At 47.5% G+C, this 23,213-nt stretch overlaps 1 protein-coding gene across 2 annotated transcripts in view; it reads right to left on the bottom strand.

Annotated features, from left to right (window-relative positions):
* Nucleotides 1-23,213, bottom strand: part of TBC1D8B (TBC1 domain family member 8B) — a 1,314,750-nt gene that overhangs the window by 745,915 nt on the left and 545,622 nt on the right. For both annotated transcript variants that reach the window (XM_069612733.1, XM_069612732.1), the window contains exon 6: nt 19,874-20,081. In XM_069612733.1, coding sequence (XP_069468834.1) covers nt 19,874-20,081 — 208 coding nt within the window. The remainder of the gene's footprint in view (nt 1-19,873; nt 20,082-23,213) is intronic.

Here is a 23,213-nt window from a genome sequence, read left to right as displayed (position 1 = left end):
TAAAATCCCAGTGCACTCCTCGAAGTTTTGCCTTGGTACTGAGGACAGGCGGAAACTTTTCAATGCGAAGGAATGAGAAGATGGAACTGCTAAATATCAAACAAAATAAAATGTTGTAGAAATAAAAATAGAAACAGGAAAAGATAGAAAAATAAAAGTAAAAGAAAAACAAGATGGTGGAGTTCTCGTTTCCGCTCTTCTCGATCTGTCCCGCGGCAGAAAGATAAAGCTCTGTCTCCACGATCTGTCCCACGGCGGAAAGTCTCACTGGAACCTCCCAAGGCATTCTCGCTGGAAGTTAGATAGCTCTACCTGGAGCATAATGCCGTGGAGGAGTATGCCCATGTGTGGGACGTTGGCTGGATCTCTGAGGAAGGTGATGACGTCAACATCTGTAGGCCTTCTCACCATTTCTGGATAGTCTGTGACCAGTCTGAACAGGACGTTGTGTACCAGCTGGGTGTCCTCGGATGACAAGGACATTTGTCCTGTTTTGCTGAGTCCTGATCACAAGCTTTTCTTTTGACTTGAACAGTCTCTGCACTTTCCTGTTGCGTGGATTGCCACCAGGTAATTTAGTTTAGTCCACAGCTGGTTCAATTGTGCCAAGTTCCTTGGGTCTCTGATAAAAGTGCGTGTGTCCATGGTCCTAGTGCTGGGCACTTCTCTATTATTTGGAAGAACAGCGTGAAGGTGGGTTCATCAATGTCTACCGGTGTTGGAAGCATTTGTGTCCTCTTCACTGTGCTCGGGTAATTCGGCGAAGGCCTCCGCGATGACAGTCTGCAGTTGCCAGATTACTTTTTTGTTGGCAGGATCTTGAATAAAGTCAGTTCTCTCCCTATGAGTGATGGATATGATATCACCACCAACTGGAAATATGTGAGCACATCCCACTTGAGGTCTCTGCTGGGAGATACCATAAGATCTGTAAACAAAGTCTTGACACTGGTTGCCTCAGGACGTTGTGTTACGCCTTCAGAAAATGTCTTATTCGCAGTTTTGATTCTTTATACTGCTTGAGCGATGCAATTTCAAAAGTTCGTTTTATCAACGTTGTTGTGGCTTTGTATGTGAAGTTCTCTTCTTCACCCTGCGGTGCACAGTGTGTCTGTATTATTATTGTTTATCACCCTTCTCCGGTCTGAGGAAGTGTTCTGTTTAAAAGCCACAATTTAAAACAGTTTTGTCTTTATTTTGCTGTTCATGCGTCCTTCTTCCTCGCCATGGATCTTGTCTGCACGTGCTGAGGTTCCTTCCCCGTTGTCTGTGGTTTCTTCGTGGTTAGATGCAGTTGGAGGGCTCTCCCCTATGTATGGTTTAATGTCATTTAGGAAGAGCCATACCCTCCTTCTCTGAAGCTTGACGGCCGACTGAGTGCAGTCCTCCACGATGAAAGGGCCATTAAATCGTGGCTCGTCCCACCTCTTTCTTGTGAAGTTCCTTATAAGCACAGCATCACCAGGGAAGACGAGAAGCGCACATAAACCTTGCGCGGCGTCTGTTTCAGCACTTCCTGTTGTATTTTGTACTGTGCTGCACCCTTTTCGCCGTCGCTGCAGCTGGCCTGAAATGACAGACGCTGGATGTCATACAGTTCAAGTAATCCTGCATCTCTGTCCCCAAGACCTCTCTTGTTGGCTGGGCATCACATCTAGCTCTATCTCGGGGGGTAAGAGGGGCCCTCATCCTTCTGCCTGTGACTATCTTGTGAGATGATGGTCGGAGCCTGGTTGGTTCCGAAGTGCATACAATGTCAGTGGTAGACAGTGTGGCCATCCCTTTTTTAATGCGAGTTTCAGCTTGGCTATCCTCTCCTTTAACAAGCGGTTGAGCCGCTCACATATGCCAATCCCCTCCGGATGTTACGCCGACAAGAACTTGTGCTTTATACCAAGCAACAAGCTGATCTGCTCAAATACTGAATTGACAAAGTGAGCCCCATTATCTGACCTCATTATCTCATACACCCCCCATCTAGGGAACACCTCCCGCACCAGAAATCTGGCAGCACCGGTAGAGTCTGGGTGTGTACAGGGAGCCGCTTCTATCCATCTGGAGAATGGACACACCACCACAATTAAATACCTGTACCCATTGCACACTTGAATCATGTCGACATAATCGATATGCAAGTGCTGGAATGTCCCATTGGGCCGGAGGATGACCCTCACTACTTTTAGTGTGTGCCCAGCAGTGAATTGCTGGCAGATAATGCAGTTCATCATAAAAAATGCAACATGCTCTGCTAAATTTGGTGAAAACCAGTCTTCTGCGAGCGTTGCAACGAGATTTCTTTGTCATATCTAAAGGGTAGTGTAATTGCTCCAATGCTACCTGCAGTAGGGCGACAGGCATTACTGGTTTACCAGTGCAGTCTTGCCTCCACAATCCGTCAGAGGGGCTTAAAGAGCACCCGCTTCCATAAATTCTTCTCCTCCTGAGGTGCCTCCCCCTGGAGCTCCATTATCTGAGTCTGCCCCATGTTGCTATAGGCCTCGGTGTGGCTCGTGCTACCATCATCCTCTCATGGGTACGTGACACCTCCACGTCCATGATTGGTTCACTCTTGGATGCCATACGCTTGGCTTCCGTGTCTGCTTCATGATTTCCACGTGACACAAAATCCGTCCCTTTGGTGTGGGTGGTGCACTTCAAAACCACTATGCCCACTGGGAGCTGTAGTGCCTTAATCAGCCTGTCCAATAAGGCTGCGTGTTGTACTGGCGTGCCGTCTGCTCGGAGGTAGCCCCTCCTTTTCCAGCGCGCTAGTCCTGCTTGCACTATGGACATCACAAAGGCGGAGTCACTGTACACCGGTACTTCCTGGTCCGCATGATTCTCAATGGCGAGTATCAAAGCCAATAATTCTGCCGCCTGTGCTGAATAATGAGATGGTATTCGTGCACTAACGAGTACTTGGAATTCTCAGTTTGCCATCTGTTTTATTACGGCAACGCCTGTATACCTTTGTCCATCTTCTTGGTCAATTCTCGAAGAACCGTCAATGAACATGATCTCACCACCTGCCAAGGCATTTTCTTTTACCCTGGGGATTCATCATAGAATTCCTCGTAATTTGTACAGTCATGTATAGGTTCTCGCTCTGTGACTGGTTCAGCTATGAACGTGGCTGGATTTACAGTTTTACATCAAACTATTTTGATCAATGGGTTAGAGAATCACCTGATAGGCAGATGCTCTCTGAGATGTCAGCGTTCCCTTTGGTTTTTCTAGTATGGCGAATAATGAGTGCTCGACATACAATGTCATGGAGCACCCCATCACTAAGGATGATGCTTTCTCCATGGCAATTGCGGCGGCAGCAAGATGTTGTTTGCATTGGAAGTGGCCTCTCATAATCGGGTCCAGACTCCCGCTGTAATACGCTAGGGGCTTATACCCCAGCGAGGTTCGCTGAGCGAGTACTGCCGTCATAAAATTGTCATCAGTATGTGAAAACAGGTAGAATTCCTCTGCATGATTTGGGATCCCTAGAACCGGGGCCTTACAAATCGCGCCCTTGAGTTCTGCAAACCCCTTCTCCATTGCCTCAGTCCATTCCATTTTTTCTTTTGTTGCCTGGGCCTTTTTTAGGGTCTGAAGCAAGGGCTTGGTATACGAGCTGTAATCGAATACCCATGCTCTGACATAATTGCAAAGGCCTTGGAAGCTCTGCATTTGTTTTATCGTGAGCGGCTTAGCCGTGTTCATGAGAGCTTCAGCCCTTTCTGGGGTTACCTTTTTCCCCTCATGTGAGATTAGCTGGCCTATGTACGGCACCTCTTGTTGACAATATTGTAATTTTTCCTTACCAACTTTATATCCTTTCTCAGCTAAGATAGTCAGTAGTTGGACCGAGTCGCGCCTGCATTGTTCCTCAGTGACGCTGCAGATCAGAATGTCATCCACATACTGCAAAACGACACTGTCTACCGCAATATTGCTTAGGTCCATTTGCAGGACTCTGTTGAAAATGGACGGAGACTCACAATACCCCTGTGGCAATCTTGTACTTTTCAGACGCATTTGTCTGAAAGTAAATGTCAGGTCTTGCGAATCACGGTGCAACGGGATTGAGAAAAACGCATTCTTCAAGTCAATCACCGTGAAACATTTCGCCTCAGTGTGTATGTTGCATAAAATTGTGGATGGATTAGGGACTAGAGGGAACTCTGCTTCAACAATATCATTTAATGCCCTTAAATCTTGGATCAAACGCCAAGACCCTCCTTTCGATTTCTTGACGGGGTAAATCAGTTTTTGCAAGGTGAGTCTGACGTCACTAGGATGCCCTGCTCCATCATGGCGGAAATTGTCTTCGCGATCCCTTCATCCGCTTCTCTGTACATGGGATATTGTCGCGCTCTTGGTAAAATTGCTCCTGGTTTAAATTTAATTTTCACTTCACCAGCCCCCTTCAAGAGGCCTACGTCATAAGGCCCTGTAGTCCATACTGTGACGCGTACTTGGGCCATGTCATCATCAAAGTATTCTGGACGTATCAGTGCCAACATCATTCTCTGAGGTACCTCCCGTTTGATCATTTTGACCCAAAATATGAGACTCACTTCCACCCTTGTCTCTTTGAGGTCATGGTGTTCTTTGAACAGATCGTCATCGGTGACATCAGTCACTCGGTACCCTTCTTCGATGGCGATAATCGCACACAATTGTCTCCCTTCATCATCATATCCTTCAACCAATACCACTTTCCCTCGCACTGCGGCAGATTGTATCATTAAGGGAAATACTTGTCCCTCCTCTTCGTGCATAGGTATTCTTGGTCTGAATAGGAACTCATCAGGGGTTCTCAGTTTTATCCGCGAGGACTGGCAATCCCACCATAAGCACCCGCACTCCATATGCGAATACTTCTGGTTCTAAGGGTATAGCTCTCATCGCTATGCGTCCTGAGTATGCCCTAATCATTTCGCATACATTTGAATAATGCATTCTTGGAGTGGAGCACACTATACCATTCTCGGTAAATGAGATTGTCATATTCAACTTTGTCATCAAGTCCCGACTCAGGATGTTTACTGGGGTCTGTCGTGAATACAATAAGGGTACATTAATTTTGCACTCTCCCACAGAGACTGGGAGCGCGTCTGTAAAGGGAACTCTACTGTGAGCTCCTGTGAAACCCTGAGTATCTATGGCCTCGCCGGACAAGGAAAAGTTGGCTTCTCGTATGCACGAGCGTGTTGCACCCGTGTCAACTAAGAAGGAATATTCTCTGCCCCCTATGATGACATTCACCCTATGTTCCCTATTAGGGACTGGTGTCACTGATAGGATAGAGCACATCAGAGTCCCCTGTGAGCTTTCCTATTTCATATATAGGTTCGGCCCACTGTATGCCTGTGGATTTTCCCCCATTTCCAGGGTTGACTCACCCTCTGGAGTTAGTGCCCTGAGGCATTTGCAGCGGTGCCTGCTGGGATTGTCCCTGTGGTAAGTTCCCCATGTTCGAGGGTTGAACCACTTGCTGCGCACCTTGCTGCAAGCCTGACGCCTGCTGCTGCACTGTGTGATTTTGTGCACCGCCCTGGTGTGGGACGGCAGGCTGATTCACCATGTCTGTTCCCATTCCTTGGCCGTTTTTCCGCATGCCTAGGCTTCTGCACATGTGCGCCACATGTCCTGTTATTCCCCTAGCCAACACACCTGCGGTGGTCGGGCCATCTGTCCATCTGGCGCAGCTGTACTGCCCATCTCCACATTTTGAAATCCAGCCTGGTTACCTCGAAACCCACCCTGGTTACTCTGCCATCCTCTTCCTCCGAAACCCCTACCCCTTGGGTGAAATCCCACACTACCTTGGTTATTCTGGGATGGGTTAGCTGCTGATTGTGTGCCTGGTTCAGCTGGGCTTGTCAGCATGGCTCCCTAGTAAGCATACTTTGAGAGTTTCTTTTGCACCAGCTTTGCCTCCTCACCCTTACGAGATGCCTCCTTTTTTCGGTTCTTTTCTTGCAACAATCTACAGTAGTGTGCAATTGTCAACTGTATTTCGGCCCAGATTAGATTCTACTCCTACTAATTTCTTGAGCTGCTTTTGCACCAGTTCAGGTAACCCCTGGCATAATATGTGGTAGAATACAGGGATAGATTTCGTCCAAGACTCATGCGTTTCGAGCACCCATGCGTCTTGAAAATTCTGGGTATAAATCAACTGATTCTCTGACTCTTTCATTTTCCGTCACATTATAGCTCCCATATCGGAAGTGTCAGGGTAAAGCATTCGTAGCGCTTTCCACACTGCTGCTCTACAATTGTTAAATGGCGCTCCATCATGGGAAGTGTTAATTATGGTTACTCGAGGGTACCCAGCCCGTTTCCATACATCGTCTGCCCTTTCACCAAGTATTGCCGATCACAAGGCCCTTAATGTCCCCTATAGCTAAGGTGACACCGCCTGTCATTTTCTCTAACTCATGTATCCACTTCCCGGCTCCCGATGTCAGCATTGGAAGCTTATTTTTCAGGTTCTCTCGGTCCATGTGTGGCCATGGAATATATTGTGATCTTGCTCCCCCCTTTTCTAGCAGTGGGAATTGGAATGCGCAGTCTTCCTTCTCTTTCCCCATAACTCTCCTGTCTATCACTGGGGTAGCATTCCCGCACTGCCGTGTACCTGGCAATGCCCTTAATCTGTCTGCATAGGCAGGTGCTGATACCCCCCTCTGACCGTGGGTGCTCCTTCATGTCGGCCGGACTGTGCAGCAGACTCGCTAGCGTCGGACCATCGTACCCCTTGGTCCCTTGGGAGCCGCCTTTCACGCCGTCTCCCTTCTTCGTGTACCTCGTCCTGCGCCTCCCCACCGGAGTCGGATTCTGATTGTTCCCAGTTTACGCAACTCCTTGCATCTTCTTCGTTCTGCCCAGTCTGTCTAGGGACAGTTGCCTGCTCCCACTACTTTGAGTGACATCCTCAGTGTCCTATAACTGAGTGCTCTCCAGGCGCTCTTCTTCCCTTCCCTCATGGGACATCTGTTCCAGCCCCATCTCATCGTATATTTTATCAATCGTTTCCCCGATGCTTCTGGTGTCGAAGTCATCCTCAATATGTGCCCCACTCATACCTGATACTGAGTAATTTGCAGGAAATAATTCTTCTATGTCTTCCCATTCTACAACAGGATTAGGGTTTTTAACTTCACGCTCAAAATATTCAAGTCCTCGTGCCCTTTGTCTGCGCTTACATTCTGTTTCCTCATCCATTTCCTTGTGCTTCCTCGCTTCTTCTCTAGCCTTATCTACTTCCCTCATCCTTTCATTTCTACGTTCCTTTGCCCTTCTAACTTCCTCATCTTCTCTTCTCTTAACTCTCTTCTCACATACCCTTTGCTCTTCCTCCAACTTTTGCTTATCCTGTCTGTGCTGGTCATGGGCTGCCTTCTGTTTGCGAAAAAGCAGTTTCTCTTGCTCTTCGTGATATAGTTGCTCTCACCTCAGCCTATCCTTTCTTCTTATTCTTTCATCCCTCATTTCCTTTTCCTTCTCTTTTTCCCTTCTCTGTACCTCATCAGACCTCTCCCTCGGCCTTATCTCATCACCTCCTTTTCCATCAAGCTTCAGCAATATCTGACCTCCCATCCATTCGTCTTTCGCGACTGCTATCTCATCTGTTCTGTTTTCACTCCCTTTCCATTTCTTTCCCTCTCTCTCCCTAATGAAAGATGCACTTCATCATCGCGTCTCTCCTTGTCCCGCTGGGCTGCGGAGGCAAGATTAATTTCCTGCTCCTTTTCTTTTATTTTGTCACTACTATCTGTAGGTGACTCATATGCGGGGTTGCTGTACCCCGTGGCTGCCTTTAGTTCTCTTAGCGCGTACAGTCCCTCTGACTTACTTCCCTCGATGACTGGCTCAGGCAGGGCTGGTGGCGCGGTAGGCGTCTTACCCCCCCTCTGTGTATACGTTTAATATCCAGTCTGCGGGCGGTTCTTCCTCCTTCGTCTGTTCGAACATTTTCCACAGTTCTAGAACAGCAAGGTGTTTCTCTAATATTTTTGCCTGTGTAAGTGGCATGTAGGTAAGTTGTCATGTGTTGTAAGACGGCTTTAGATAGGGACCCATTATGTGGCCAAGGCATAAACATCTTGTGGGTGGTGCCCTTAACCCACTCTGTGCTGTACTTTTTAAGTTTAGGTGCATGTTTGGGTAACTGCTTACACAGATGCGCAAGTGGGATAACCACCTCCATTCTCAATTTCGTTACCAACAATATGTATGCAGTTTTTATCCTTCCAATAGTATGAGCGTGCACCACATACGCAAGCTCCAATCCAATCTTTTCCCGCCAAAGTTTTATACTCTCAATTTACTCAAGAACATCAATCCATTGGCGATTCCCTCTCAGTTATGGAATCGCCTAAAACCAAATTTCATTTTAAACAATCAATGATACAGTTCTTCTTACATTCGTCATAGAACAGAACACATAAAACAGACACTTGACAGACTAGACGGACACCAGCTGGTCACACATACCTGCCTTCTAATTAATACCCCGTCATGGGGTCTAAAAGAACCCAATTTGTGCCGTCTTTAATCGTCACCGTAGCCGAATCGTCCCCTATTATGTGAGCTCTGGGTTCACGTTTCTTCTAACCGCTGTATTAAAGAGCAGGAACAAGGCGAATCCTTATGTTTTTCTCTCGGGTGCCCCCCTCCCCGGTAACCTTACGTTTTTCTCTCGGGTGCCCCCTCCCCCCTCGGTAACCTTACGTTTTTCTCTCGGGTGCCCTCCGGTAACCTTACGTTTATACCTCGGGTGCCCCCCCGATAACCATTCCCTTACTTGTTCCAATGCCTACAAGACATTTGCCAAGTAACAAGTTTATTGTTTCACTCACTGATCGCATCTTTTTCCTCTCTGGAGCTTCAGGATCACCGCCCCTTCCTCTTCAGCATCTTGCGGTCTTTTCGTCCGATTGTCTGACCGTGGGAATGAGAAGGGTTATGCTTGGAAAGGCAGGTTCCTTAAGACCCATTGCAGATTTTTTATGGACTTACACTATCATTGTCCACGGGAAGCTTCTCAGTCTACTCAGCCGGAATGGCGAAAGGACTCGTGATATTGCCAAAGGCCTAGAGTTACTTCGTGCCGTCGCTCTATAGGTGTCTTAAAATTATATAATCAATCGGTGGTCGAAACCATCCTCACGCTACCAAGTGTACAGGAGGGCAGTGTTTCTACTGACAGGCCCATAGGTCAGTGCTCACCCTCTAGTAGCTGTACAACAAGATAACTGCACAGTGTGAGGAATGGGGGTGCAGGATTCACTTACTCCAACACGACCCATAAGGAGGACTCCGTAGTTTGGCAAAGGCAAGTCCGTTTAATGACAAGTACATCAAACAGGGAAACACTTGGAAATCAGTATTTGTTGCGATCGCCTGTCTCGCCCCAACTTCCTCGAACTTCAGTTGAACCGTAACTTTTATACATAAAACTCGTCATCATTAACGTCTAACTCTACAAAACTCATCATGCAATATAATTGGTTAGGAAAGGTAACTCAAGTATAGGTGCTATATCTGTATATGGTAACAGAGCATGTGGATTGGATAACTTATCGGGTGGGCGTTTACGCCCATCCCACTACATCATTCGTGATAGACGTCACTACATCTACGACGTCTTATTGGTTCTACAAGCTATAGGACCCTAGATTATTTGGTCCTTTGTGATTGGGTGGGTTACACCCCTAGGCATAAATCTCCACTTTAATTAGCAGCATGCAGAATGGACACCCAGATTCACCCTGCCTCCCTTCAATCAATCAGTCCTTTTAGGGCTATTTGTCAATTAGTTGGCTGAGGATGGCCTCAAAACTGTAGTTCTTATCAGGAAAAGTTATGGCATCCTCGGGTTCTGGGTGACATCAGACGTTGGTACCTCTTTGCCCTTGTCTGTTCACTGTGAATCTGCTTAATTTTCCTTCTTTTCGTATATTTGATTCTTTGTTCAGCCCAGCCACCTGCCTGGGGCCATCTTATCACGACCTTCACTGGCTGGCTGGTATGCTCTGTAGTTTTTATTCTTCTGGGGTGCCGCTCTCCTCCCTTCCTGGAGTTGACCTCGACTTTCCAAGCATGAGCTACTTCTTGCTGAGTTTCGATTCCACTCTTCCCTTCTGGCTTTAGCTGGAATATGAATCTCGGCCTTGTGGCCCCTCGCAGCCTGGGCTTGGTTCTGCTTTACAAAATGGAGTCGCACTTGTATAGCGTGCTTCATTGAGGTAGATATATATGCTTGGCGCATGCCGCTCTATTCTTCTACTAAGCATTGCAAGCAGTACAGTTTTCTTAGCTTCTTGCGTTCCAAGCCTATTTACACGCATTAACTGGTTAGTTACTTCCATCTTCTCTTTCCTGTGTCCATTACATCTATTTACATAGCTACTTGCACTGGCATGCTACCTTCGATAGCAGTTTTCGTTCATTCGTGAGTCTGTCCGGGCCCTTGTGTCATTTCCACTGGCCCTCCAATAAGGCTCATTGGGTTTCTTCATGGACCGTCTGTAGGTACTCTTCATTTTGTCTCAGCGGCCGGTACGGCTGTCTGATAGGGTACCGTGATGCCCAGGGCTGCCTGGTTATGGGCGCTTTAACAGGTATGGCTCTTCTGATGTACACTAGGCAGAGTCCCAGCGCGGCTCTCTGTTGGTTCATTTACTCTTCACACATCACATACGTCGGCGAGTACGTTCCTGGTACCTGGAAATGGGGGGTAGGGGTGCAGGCCATGCTTGGGACCTCCTCTACAAATGATTTATATACATTTTGCATTTTAGATCCTCTGTCAGACGTTGGACATTAGTCCGCAGGTACTGTCTACTACAAATATAGAATGAAGTTAAGGCACTACCTCTCTCATGTGAGACAATTAGTTTCAATAGCGTGTCATATCATACCCAATCTACAGTGCTCACTCGGTGAGAATAGGAGGGGAGACATTTGGGATTTCATGAAAGACAAGTGGATGTTGGAGATAGGATTTCACTCAAGATGATTGCTTTGATCAGATGGCATGGGAATCACCAATCCTCACAGTAGTTTGGTATTAACCTTTAAAGAAAGAATTACGCAGTACACTGTGCTCTATTGTGACCTCACAAAGCTATCTATTAAAATAATTGGATAGAAATCAATCGAGTAACTGATGTTGAACTACAACAAAAAAATATTTTTTTCTTTTTCTTTTTCTTTTTACGTCAACGCCTGATAATGTTACCTTATCCCTCTGATGTGGAACGTTTCCTGATTCACTTATGCAGTATTTAATTATCCCAAAAAAAAATTCTTTTAATGTGTTTTGGCAATTGCAAAACCGTGTTGCAATTATGCAATATCGTATGTGTAATACTCTGAATCAATGGAATGTTAAAGAGGTGATAATACTGGCCCTGAAGAAGAGCTATGTATTGAAAGGTCGAAACACGTGTTGTCAGCAACATACCATCATAGATAGAAATTAAACAAGGATCGAAAAGTGAAGAGTTTACCGAGATCTCTCATTTGTAAGAATTGTAAGAATTGGAAACAAAATACAATTGTTAATCATATAACTGTATATTGGGAAAGAATTGTAAACATGTCCATGCGCAGTGGATAGAACAATGCCTAATTTTATGGTATACTATGGGTTAGGCTAATAAGGGGACCCTGGGTCTGGATTGGCAATCCTTGCAGCAAGGACATTCAAGGGATTAGTACTGAAACTGAAACAATCCACACTTTATATATATATTGTGTGCTTAGCGTAGCAGTCCCCCAACCTCCAGGTATCTGAGGGCGCACTCAATCCATGTTAAGACAGGATATAGTTTTCAGTCAATGGCCCTCATTACGACCCTTGCGGAATACGAAAAACGATGGCGGAAATGTGATACCACCATCGAATACCGCCCGTTGCGATCATGACCCGTCACCGTAAAGTACGATGCGATTAGCGACACCGTAGTGAACGCTAACTGCACCAAGTACGCGCACGCGTGCCGTGCAAAACCGCAATATCCGCCATGGCGCAACGGTACGCGAATGCTGACCCCAGCGGACATTCACCTAACGCCATCAAGCATGGCGGAAAGTACCATTCCGCCATGGCGAGAACTACGGCATCGCGAACCAACCATAATGGCCCTACCGAGTGCCTGTACTCCACTCCCTGGCCACATTGCACAACTCCTCGTAGGCGCAATGCAGTCACACCATGCAACCAGTGAAATGGACAAGTCACCCATGCATGCCAACGAACCAATGCATGCAGGGGCCCCAAGTGCCCTGTGAGTGGCCATCCACAATTGGCAACACACCATTGCCGTACTGATGCAGCACAGGCATCTGAAGGTGCAAGTACACCAAAATGAACTGAAAATGCCATGACACAAAACAACAACAGTCCCCCATCGCTTGCCACCAGTGTAAACCAACAGTCAAAGCAGTAACCTGAGGGAGACTGCACCAGCCCTGTACACATGCCAGTAGTCAAACCAACCATCAGCATAAGCACGTACCACACAACTGTACCCAGAAGCCGGAACCCAATGCAGAACACCTCACAACACATCGCGCCACAAATCGGAATATGCCACATTACTAGCAAAGAATAACGCTACACGGTTAATATCTGAATATAAATTTAATGCACATCAAAATCACCAAGCCCATACAGCCATTTGAGCATAAACTCACAAATGATCAGCATTACTGTGGGCTGCATCCGCAATAAATGACCAGCTTCCCCATGTGTGACGCCCTGTACCTTCATGGCACACAGGGGCTACATCCACGTCCAAAAAGGCAACATGGAAGCGCCTAGGACCGCAGGCCCGTCCCATGAAGTAGGCACTAGTCCAGCTGGAAGCTAGGTATGCTGCACCTAGCCACTAGTACTGCGTAAGGGCATGTGGGCCATTGTCGATCGTCCCATAAGATCGTAATGGTGCTCCACTGATTAACTCGAAGCTGCAGGTGTCGACTGTAGAAGCCATCTGCAGGAGTGGCGTACAGATGGCAGCGGCAGAAGGGGAGGAGATACCTGTCACCCAAATGAAAAAAAAGATAGTATGGGCATCCGAACTTCATATGTATTACTCACTACATTCAACACACCAAACCTACAACCATATGCATGCTAGGCCACTCATAAGGATCAATTGCACCCAAAAATCACTTGCGAATCATAACGACACAAATCGAGGTGAATACACTATTTCAAACGAGTGTCTGTGTGCATGCGCCTGTCAGAACAGGATCCATCAGATGGGATCATCAACGTGCATAGACACAAGTGATTGAAGGCGCGTCGAGACAGGGAGGGTTCAACAAGGGCAGACAGACGATGGTCCCACTATGGCAGCCTTGCATCACATAGCGCAGGGGAAGGGGATAGATTCCAAATAGCCATGTACATGGCAGACTCCCAATTAAATCATCTTTCCATGCATCCATTCATCATTCCCTCATCCCGTAATGAAAACGCCTGAATATTCACTCACATAACATTCGACATTTCCATTGAGTCTGTGCGTAATGCAGCCTTCAAAATCCACTGTGCTCCTGCCCGGATTCCTTGTGTAGTGAAGTCACATGTATTTGGGAACGTCCTGCCTTATCGTCCACTACGCTATAGCGCATCCCATTCAAATCACATCAATCATTGCATTCCCGTCATGGGCCCTGTCCCAAGGACATTCAACAATAGAACGTTACATTTCCAGTCAGACCTGTGGGCGTCTCCACGCCGCTAGTTGAAAAACGAAAGCGCTGTCCTTCGAATTCCTAATTTGCAACATCACGTTGAAAAGGCATCTGTGAACGCTTGTATTCACAAATACATCTATGCAGTGCGGCTGTGTGTGAAAATGGTAACTGGCCTCAATCACTGATGGGACTCCCCGCCGTCGGTGAACGTCGGTACAGTGCTGCATGAGGGTCCACCGTTGATCGAGCACTACATTCCACTGACCCTTCACAAGTCTGCTCGCGAATGCAAATATCGTATGTGCAACAATGGGACCATAGCAGAATTAACATATAAACCAATATTCCACAGCCTTCGGGATTAAGAACATGAATGCAAATGCAAGATGCCATGCGTCGAATTGCAGCGTCGTGTGCAGGACGTGCTCGCACGAAAGGCATTGCAGCTGACACAGGTGGAATGAATCACCACAGGTGAAGGCTATACAGCCTGAAAACACATAAATTGCATACCCAAACCCCTCCCACAACCACACCCACTCCAGAATGCTACCGGCAGGACTAGCGATGTTGGCCCTGGGGGACCTGATAGCACTGCAAGTACTCCAACTTCAAGAAGAAGACGAACGCCAACTACTACAACAACCGGCCGCACAGAGGAGACGCAGGAGGAGGAGGGCAAGGCATGGCCAGCAAGCCCCACCAGCACAGCCACTACCACCACGCAGGCAGCCCGCAATCCCACGCCTCCGAGCTAATCCGTTCAACCTCACAGCTGAGCAGATCCACACCCTCTACCGTTTGGACCGGGACACCATAACCGCCATTGTCGACATGACACACGCTGACCTTGTCAGCATGATAGATAGCCCAACCGCCATCCCACCCCTACTGAAGGTGGTGTCTGTACTCCACTTCCTGGCCACAGGCACCTACCAGCACACAGTCGGACAGTTGCATGGCATTTCAGAGCCCCTATTCTCACGGACACTATTCCAAGTGCTTGATGCCCTCCTGAAGCACTCAGACGACTACATCACTTTACCATGCTCGGAGCAGGAGCTTACAAACACAAAGGTGGGATTCCATGCACTTGGCGGCATACCGGGTTGCATTGGTGCCATCGACTGCACCCATGTGGAATTGGTTGTCCCACATGCCATGGAGGCCCAGTACCGCAACCGGAAACAATATCATTCTATCAATGTACAAATGGTGTGTGACTCCAACAGGATCTTTACACATTGTTCTGCCCGATTTCCAGGATCAACACATGATTCCATGGTCTTGCGGAACTCTAGAATACCACGCTACATGGAGCGACACGCAGGGCGCCGATCCTGGCTACTCGGTGAGTCTCATTTAATGCATGAGTATGTGGGGTAGGTGATGCGTGAATGACCTGGCAGGAAGGGGGGAGGGGGGTGCGTACGTAGCAATGACATTCCACAAACATCCTTTCTTGTCCACATACAGGTGATTGCGGGTATCCACTGAAGAGATGGCTCCTTACACCAATCCGGAACCCACAGGACCAGCATGAGGAGGACTACAACCATGCCCACTCATGTACCCGTGTGGTCATAGAACAGGCATTCGGCCTACTGAAGGCTCGTTTCCGCTGCCTCAGCAGGTCTGGCGGGGCACTCCTGTACCGCCATGAGAAGGTGGCAAAGATGGTCATGGCATGTGTCATGCTACACAACATGTGCGTACGTAGGAATGTGGCCATGCCCCCCGACGCAGAACTGCTAGCACCTGAAGATGGTCATGATGAGGGTGGGGATGTGGAAGCACCTCAAGGGGTCCGCGAGGCACAGGAGGCCCGTGAATTACGTTAGAATCTCATAGATGCATGCTTCTAGCACTCACGCCTGGTGGCTGTTACATGGACACGGGACTTGTGGCACTGTGTGTGTCTGGAACATGCACAATGTGGACTGTACGCCAAGATAGGCCTCGTACACAGAGATCAATGTCCACACATCTCATTGGATGAATATGAAGAATTGTATTGCAGATGTGAAATGACATTACACACCCAATCGAACCGCCACCCAAAGAAGCACAACACACCCCCTCCACCCTCCTACCCCCCCCAACACCAGTGTCCAATGACGCTCATTGTCAGTGGGCAGACGCTATTGCAAGCCCCCTCTACGGGTATCAGGGGCACCCCTGCCTGTGGAGCGCCGGTTCCTCCCAGATCTACGTTGGGGGCTGCCCTGGACGGAACTTGCAACGGATGATGTCTCTGCCTGCTCACGTCCATGCATGTCCCTAAGGGTTTGTGAGAGCTCAGTGAGCACACGGCGCACAGCGGCAAGTTCACCACATACGTCTTTGGACGTCGCATGCAGTTCCCCCCTCAGGCTCTCGGTGCTTCTCTCCATTTGTCCCCTCAGGCTCTCGGTACTTCTCTCCATTTGTGCCCTTAGTGTCTCTGTACTACGCTCCATTTCTGCCCCAAGTGTCTCAGTAGATGTTTCAATGGCTGCCTTAGAACCCCCACATTCATCAGCATGCTCCTTGAGGAGCGTGGACATTTGCTGCTGTTGCACTATCATCTGCTCGAGGGACTGTTGCCTCTGCTGGGCCATGCCCATTTGCGGTGGTGTCACAGAGGGGCTGGACGCCTCATGTTGCCTTGCAACAGGCCTTGTGGGGGTTGGCCAGTCGTCGTCTTGTGGGTGCCCCTGCGTGGTTTCCTCATGGTGTACGGGATGATACAAACAGGGGGATTGAGACAGGTCATGGATGTGTCCTACTTCGGCAGCACCGTTTTCTGTGTCGGAGCATGCTGCCATGTATGCAGTGTCACCTGTGGTGCTGCTGCCACCAGAAGCAGTGCCTTCTGTGGCATCCATTGGGGGGACCTGTGGTGCTGCTGTTGTGGACATGCTGGCTGCTGGGGTGCCTGTTGATATCCCCTCCAGTGTGCTGCCACTCGATTTGTGCTGCTGCCGTGTCTTGATCCGTGCAGCTGAGGTGGAGGGTCTTTGGCCGTTGGTCTTGGCCCTCTTTGCAGGTGTGCTGGTAGGGGTGTCCTGAAGCTCGTCGTTGGAATCGGACCCTGTGGTGGAGTAAAGGAGGGCGATCGTTATTCATGGGTCTGTGGTAATTGTAATGGCAATTGTATCACATGCATTGGGGTGGTACCTGGGGGTGATTTGGGTCAGGGCCTTGGAGGTGGTCTCATTTTTGTGTGCATTGGGGATGCAGTTATTTTGCAGTCTGCAGTTAGGGTGTGCATGCTGCACATGTAGAGTGTGTTTTTTGGATTTTTAAATATTTATTTATTTAATCTGACTTTTAAGGGGCGCTGTCATGGCAATGTATGTGGTCGTTCTCCTGGACATGTGTTTCTAGTGCACTATGGGGACACATGGTACTTCACATGGTTGGTAATTGTGGATTTGGCATAGTTTCATTTGTGCCACCTACCTGATTCTTCTGATGTCTGCACTCCTTTCTCCATCCCTCCGACTCCCTCTATGCTCTCCATTCCAATGGTGGAGGCACAGATTTCTTCCCAGGGGGTCAACTTGATGGGTGATTCCGATCCTCCCCCGGTAGCTGTGGCAATGTTCCGGTTGGCAGAGAGTATGCTCCGGACGCGTATCCGTAGGTCGTCCCATCGCTTTCTGCATTGCTGTGGGTTGCGGGGTGCGGTCCCCACCGCACTTACCCGCTGTGCCACCAGCGCCCATATGGCCTTCTTGTTCGCAAGTGCCGTCCTGGTCATTTGCGTCGAGAAGACGACGGCAGCGTTCTCCTGGAGGGTCTCTGTGAGCACGGTGAGTTCCTCGTGGGAGAAGTGGACCTGCCGCTTGCGGTCGCACGCTTTTTTAGCAACTTTTCCCATATTTATTTTTTTAACTGGGGTGGCTAACGGGCTGGGATGTGTCTCAGGGTCGGATTTTTAATGGTTGTGTTGGGATTCTGATTTTATGGGTGTGCGGCGTGCTGTTTCCCGTTCCGGCCCCATGTTTTTACTTCCGTTTCCGTATATTTACGGTGACCGTATTTTGCGCTGACCGCTCATTACAGTGACCGCTAAGATGGGTGGCGGAATTGCACCTAGGGCGACGTACGACGGCGGTAAGGGGCGTTTTGGGGTCATTTCCGCCATCGCGGACTTTGCACTTCCGCCATGGCGTAATGCTCGTGCCCGATGGGTCAGAATTAGCCGCACTTTCCTCCATCGTGCAGTGGCGGAAACACTATTTACGCTATGGCGGTCATGTCAGTTGATTTCCGCCAGGGTCGTAATGAGGGCCAATGAGTTTCCTGGCAGGAGAGTGTACCGGGAAACTCACTTTGTTGAAAAGAGACTTGGTTATATTAAGTTCTTGTTTCCTTTGAACATGTCAATCAGAAATTTAGAAACAACTTGCCTTTTGCCATACTTAAAATCTCTGTTGTGGAAAAGACATTTGTTTTGCCATCCTGAAAAGTGTAGGAGAGCAAATGAGGATGAGTGCGATAGGTGAATGAGAAAGTGAAAGGAGGTTGCCTGTGGAAGGAGGGGTGGGGTGTAGTGTAGTGGAGAGTAGTGTGAGTGGTATAGTAGAGTAAAGAGCAGTAGAGTAAAGAGCAGTAGAGTAAAGAGCAGTAGAGTAAAGAGCAGTAGAGTAAAGAGCAGTAGAGTAAAGAGCAGTAGAGTAAAGAGCAGTAGAGTAAAGAGCAGTAGAGTAAAGAGCAGTAGAGTAAAGAGCAGTAGAGTAAAGACTAGTAGAGTAAAGAGCAGTAGACAGGAGAGGAGAGTGTTGTAGATTGGAGCATAGTAGTATAGAGGGGAGAATCATAGTGGAAAGGAGTACAGCGGAGAGTAAAAAGTGAGCAAGGAAGAGTAGAAGTAGACAGAGGAACATCGGAGGGACAGAGCAACAGAGTGAGAGAAAAAGGAGAGTGGAAGGAAGAGAAGGGAAGACAGCAGAAGAAAGGGGAATGAAGGAAATCAGGGTAAGAAACATGAGAACATCAGAGAAAAAGACCAAGCGAGACCAGGATGACTAAAAGGCACCACTTCTTAAGATCTTTGTAGTGGCACCCCTGGTTAGGATCCAGCTAGAAATTCCCAGAGGAAGTAGGCCCTTACTACCAGGCAGCCTGATCCTAGATAGTAGGGGTAACCGATCTCTACGGAACACCTTGGGATTTAGTGAGGGAAAATTCCCTAGGAGACAGAAGAGCTCGGGATGGCTCTTAGGAAGCTCCTACTCAAGCATTTTGAGAGCTGGTGTCTCCTTGAGGCCATCTGTGACACTGATTTGCTTTGTCTGTAGAGTTGCACCTGAAGCTTGGTCAATACACCAAATGCTGAATTAGTGATACTGGATTTATTTTTTTCAAAACAAAGCTAAAGTTAGGTTTGCCTGAAGATTGGATATCGCACTTTATCATAATATCATCACTGTTTTAATACGTTGCGCTTCATGTTGAATTCTCCACACCCATTCTAAACTGACTTAAATTATTGGAACTGACAGGACTTGAACCTGTGATTGCAGGTCAAAGACAGATATCAGAGGTGCGCGTTTAACTGGCTCAGCTAACTTAACAGTTAACTTAACACTCTCTCCAGTAACTAGTAGTGGACTACCTCACATAATTCGTTTGGCTTGATTTGTTTGGGTGCCCCGTTCCCTAGGGCGCCCTACTGTTCCCGTTCTCTAAATATACATGGATGCTACACCATAAAGCGTGATAGGTCGAAATCAAGTTTTAAGAATGTTAGCCATTGCTATGTAAGCAAGCATCTGAATCCAGATTTGACCTCACTTGCAGAGTCCATTATTGTAATAAGTGTGAAGGGTACTGAAGGGGCTTATCCATTCAAGTGAATTACTGTGGAAATCAATAAAAGGTGTTTCTCTCAATGGGTAGTTTTAATGTCATGTGTTAGCTGGTTCAATATAATGTTCTCCTCCTGTTACAATTCGCACTTAATACCATTGTGTAGGTTTGATAAAGAAAATATGTTTACATAATTACGAGGTGTTTTACACTGTGACTTCAGATGCATGCAGTCATTGTTCTTGCAATTAACTGGAAAATGTTCTCCTTTTGCAATTTAAAAGTGCCAATATGAAAGGATTACCATATGAACCAGCACTACCACAGTTACGATTGAGTAACCAATGTGCATTACCTCTCTTATTGGAATGATCACACTGCACTGGCTCCCATCCTGGCTGGCAAAGCAGATGTAGCTTTCGGAGATGCACATCTTCCCCAGGGTGTTATAGTGGCTAAACGGTACCCATAAGAAACATTCATGCACTTCAACTAATCGCTCTTCTTTGGGCAGCCGGAAGAATGTACAGAACTGTTCACTGTGGGCACGGCTCTCAAGACCTCTAAAGGGGAAAAAAAAGAGCAGTTTTAATAACAGTAGACACATCTCTGGCAGACTGAGCAATCCAATATTTCAGGGTTGGGATACACTAGTGACTGCATAAGCACATCTAGGAAGGAACTCAATCTCTGGAGAAGCATTGCTCCAAGCAAAGGACAACATGTTTAAAGCAATGTATGCTGGCTATACACAGTTCATCATGGTGGCTAACTCCTGAATGTTACAAACACATGGAAAGGTTACTTACTGTAAAGGTGTAGAAGTAGGAGACTGGCACAGGAGAGATACAGTCTTGGCTATAGACTTATTTTCAATGAAAGCAAAGGAAACCCCTATCTTGCCCTATTACTAAGAGGGGGTTTACCTGCCTCAACCTAATCTAGTCTGAATCAAAGGTTCATCGTCCTGTGTCAAACCTATTTCCATCGCTTATATGTCTAACTAAACAACAAAAGGGCCTGCTGAATCTTCTTAACGCAGAAGATTGGTCCCAATCTTCTGTGTAGCGGTATACCATGCCATTGGTCTCTCAGGACCATTTCTTGAGGGAGCGACTTTCCCCAGCTTATAGTTATTTTCAAGTGTGGCACACAAAGTTACAGATTAGCAAACAAAGAGTCTCTATTCCCAAATAAAGCAAAGGTTTCAATTTATGCCTGTATATTCCCCTACACCTCCCAACTGCCCCCATCCCTACCCTGGCCTACTTGACATCACCTATCTACCAAACTCTTGTCTACTCCCCGCTCATCTCTTTGGCGTTTGTACCCTCATGTAGAGGGCTGGGTTCTAATACTCTAACCTGGAACCTGCCAACTCCGTAATCAGCTCTCTCCAAGCTTCTATCCCTCCTACCTCCTGGTCCGAGTTACCGCTTATTGCTTCTCGCCACACCATGGTTTCCACATTTGCCCATTTTAGTAGATCCCTCCACCATACTTGTAGCAGATGTTTTGTCTGCACTTTTTATCCCACCGCTATTCTGCGTTTTGCTAATATATATGCTAGATCCCTCAGTTTGCTCACATGTCTTTGCTTAGGCCTTGTGAAACCACCCAGCAGACAAGCCAGGGGGTTCCAATATCCAGTGTGATATCCGCTTTGGCCAATGCCTGGGCCACCTCCCCCCAGAATCTACCTATCTCTATACAGGCCCAAATGAACCAGATCTGCCTTCACCTCACCACACGTCGGGCATGAATGTTGTTTGGTTACATTTCGCTATCCTATCTGGGGTTAAATATGCTCTGTGGGTGATATATAATTGAATCTGTTGGAGCCTTGTGTTTCTGGATACCATTTTGTGGTACACTATGGCTCTCTTCCACATTGCATCAGATATTGGTTCTCCCAGATCCGCCTCCCATTGTTGTCTCATCTGCCCCACCTCCCTTCCCACTTTGGACATTAGCAGCTTGTAGATCCTCGAGACTTTGTGCCCACCTTCCGACACATCATAAAATGTCTCAATCGTGTGTAATGGAGCTGCGGTCTCCGGCCATCTGCGTCCCATGTTCTTCAGTAGGCTGATATGTGTAAGGTGTAGCCCCGGATGCCCTCCTGTCTCCTGTATAAGTTCCCCAAACTCCTTGGGCACCCCTTCCTTTACCAAGTCTCCTACCGTGGCTACCCCTTTAGGTTCCCAATATTTTCTCACATTCAGCCGCAGTTGATCACTCGCCCCCTCCAACGCCACTAGCGGAATCTGCAGGGAATACGGTGTAGTGTCCACCATCAATTGACAGGCCCTGCACCACATTACACGTCCCAGTCTCAACAGCCTAGGTGAGCAGGTTGTGCAAGAGTCCCTTATCCACATAACTTCTTTAAGAAAGAACTGGGACCTTGTTTGTAGCAACCGTGACTCGGGCGTTTGTTTATTCGACAGCCACTTTGCTACAAATTGCAACTGGCTAGCAACAAAATATGCCTCGAAGTTGGGTAGTTTAATACCCCCTAATTCATACGCATTCTGAAGCTTCCAGAGAGCCACCCTCCACCTCAAGTTATGCCACAGGAAGTTCCTGCATATTCTATGTAGTTTAACAAAGAACAGCCTCAGTATCACAAACGGGACATTTGTGAAAAAGTGAGGTAACCTCAGGAGAATCACCATTTTCAGTAGCGCCACCCAACCCATCATGGATAGCGGCAACTGGGCCCAGAAAGAAATGGAATTTCCGATGCCGCTCATTGCCCTCACTGTATTCCGTGTGTTCTCCCCCTGAGAATCATGATAGATGTCCACCCCCAAGTACCGGAACGAGTCTACTTACCATTTAATTGGAAGCACTGGCAGCACACTCAGCGGTTTTCCCCATATATCCTCCTAATGGAAACAAACTCAACTTCTGCAGGTTAATCGTTATACGCAAAATAAAAGGCATACTGTTCCATCACATCTAGTATATATTGCAGATTTGTCTCGGGGTGCTGCAACTAAAGGAGCATATCATCATACAATGAGATCAGATGCCTTCCTCCCGGTATATCCCCGCCAGCCCGTATTCATCACGTAAATACACCGCCAGCGGTTCTAATGCCAAAATGAAAAGCACCAGGGACCGCAGGCCCCCCGTCTTGTACCCTTACTTAACTGCCATTGTTCTGAAATGATTGTGCCCGTTTTGACTCTGGCTAACGGTTCATTATATAACAATCATACCTATGTAATGTATGTCAGTGCCATACCAAACTTCTCCAGTATTAGGAAAGATTTCATAATTGTATGTCATTTTCCCCTCGATGTGTCAACCCCCAAACTTTTTGCTGCTGTTACACCATTGTTACATCATTGACTGACTTTGCCAGAGAAGCACAGCCTTCAGCTGCACTCCTCTGGGCTTTCCCTCACTTTTTATGGGGAAACTGACATGCCCTTAAAACAGTCAGTACTGGGAGACTTTGTTTCCCTTAGTCCTTTCCTCATGTTGCAGCTTTTGTGCAACATGTAACAAGTGTGCAATGTATCTTACCATACAGCACACTTGGGTCTATAATCATTTCCAAAGGCCCGAGATACTCTTGCTGGACTTTTTATGAACTAGGCAGATGTGTTTAATGGACAGGACTGGTGGCAGCTATCTTTTCGCATTATTTTTAACTCTTTCCTGCCATGTTAACCGCGTTTGGC

Source organism: Ambystoma mexicanum, chromosome 5p, assembly GCF_040938575.1.
Source record: "Ambystoma mexicanum isolate Mex_15411 chromosome 5p, UKY_AmexF1_1, whole genome shotgun sequence".
Lineage (NCBI taxonomy): Eukaryota > Metazoa > Chordata > Amphibia > Caudata > Ambystomatidae > Ambystoma > Ambystoma mexicanum.
Note: the sequence above shows the minus strand (reverse complement) of the source record. Positions and strands in the feature narration are given on the sequence as shown.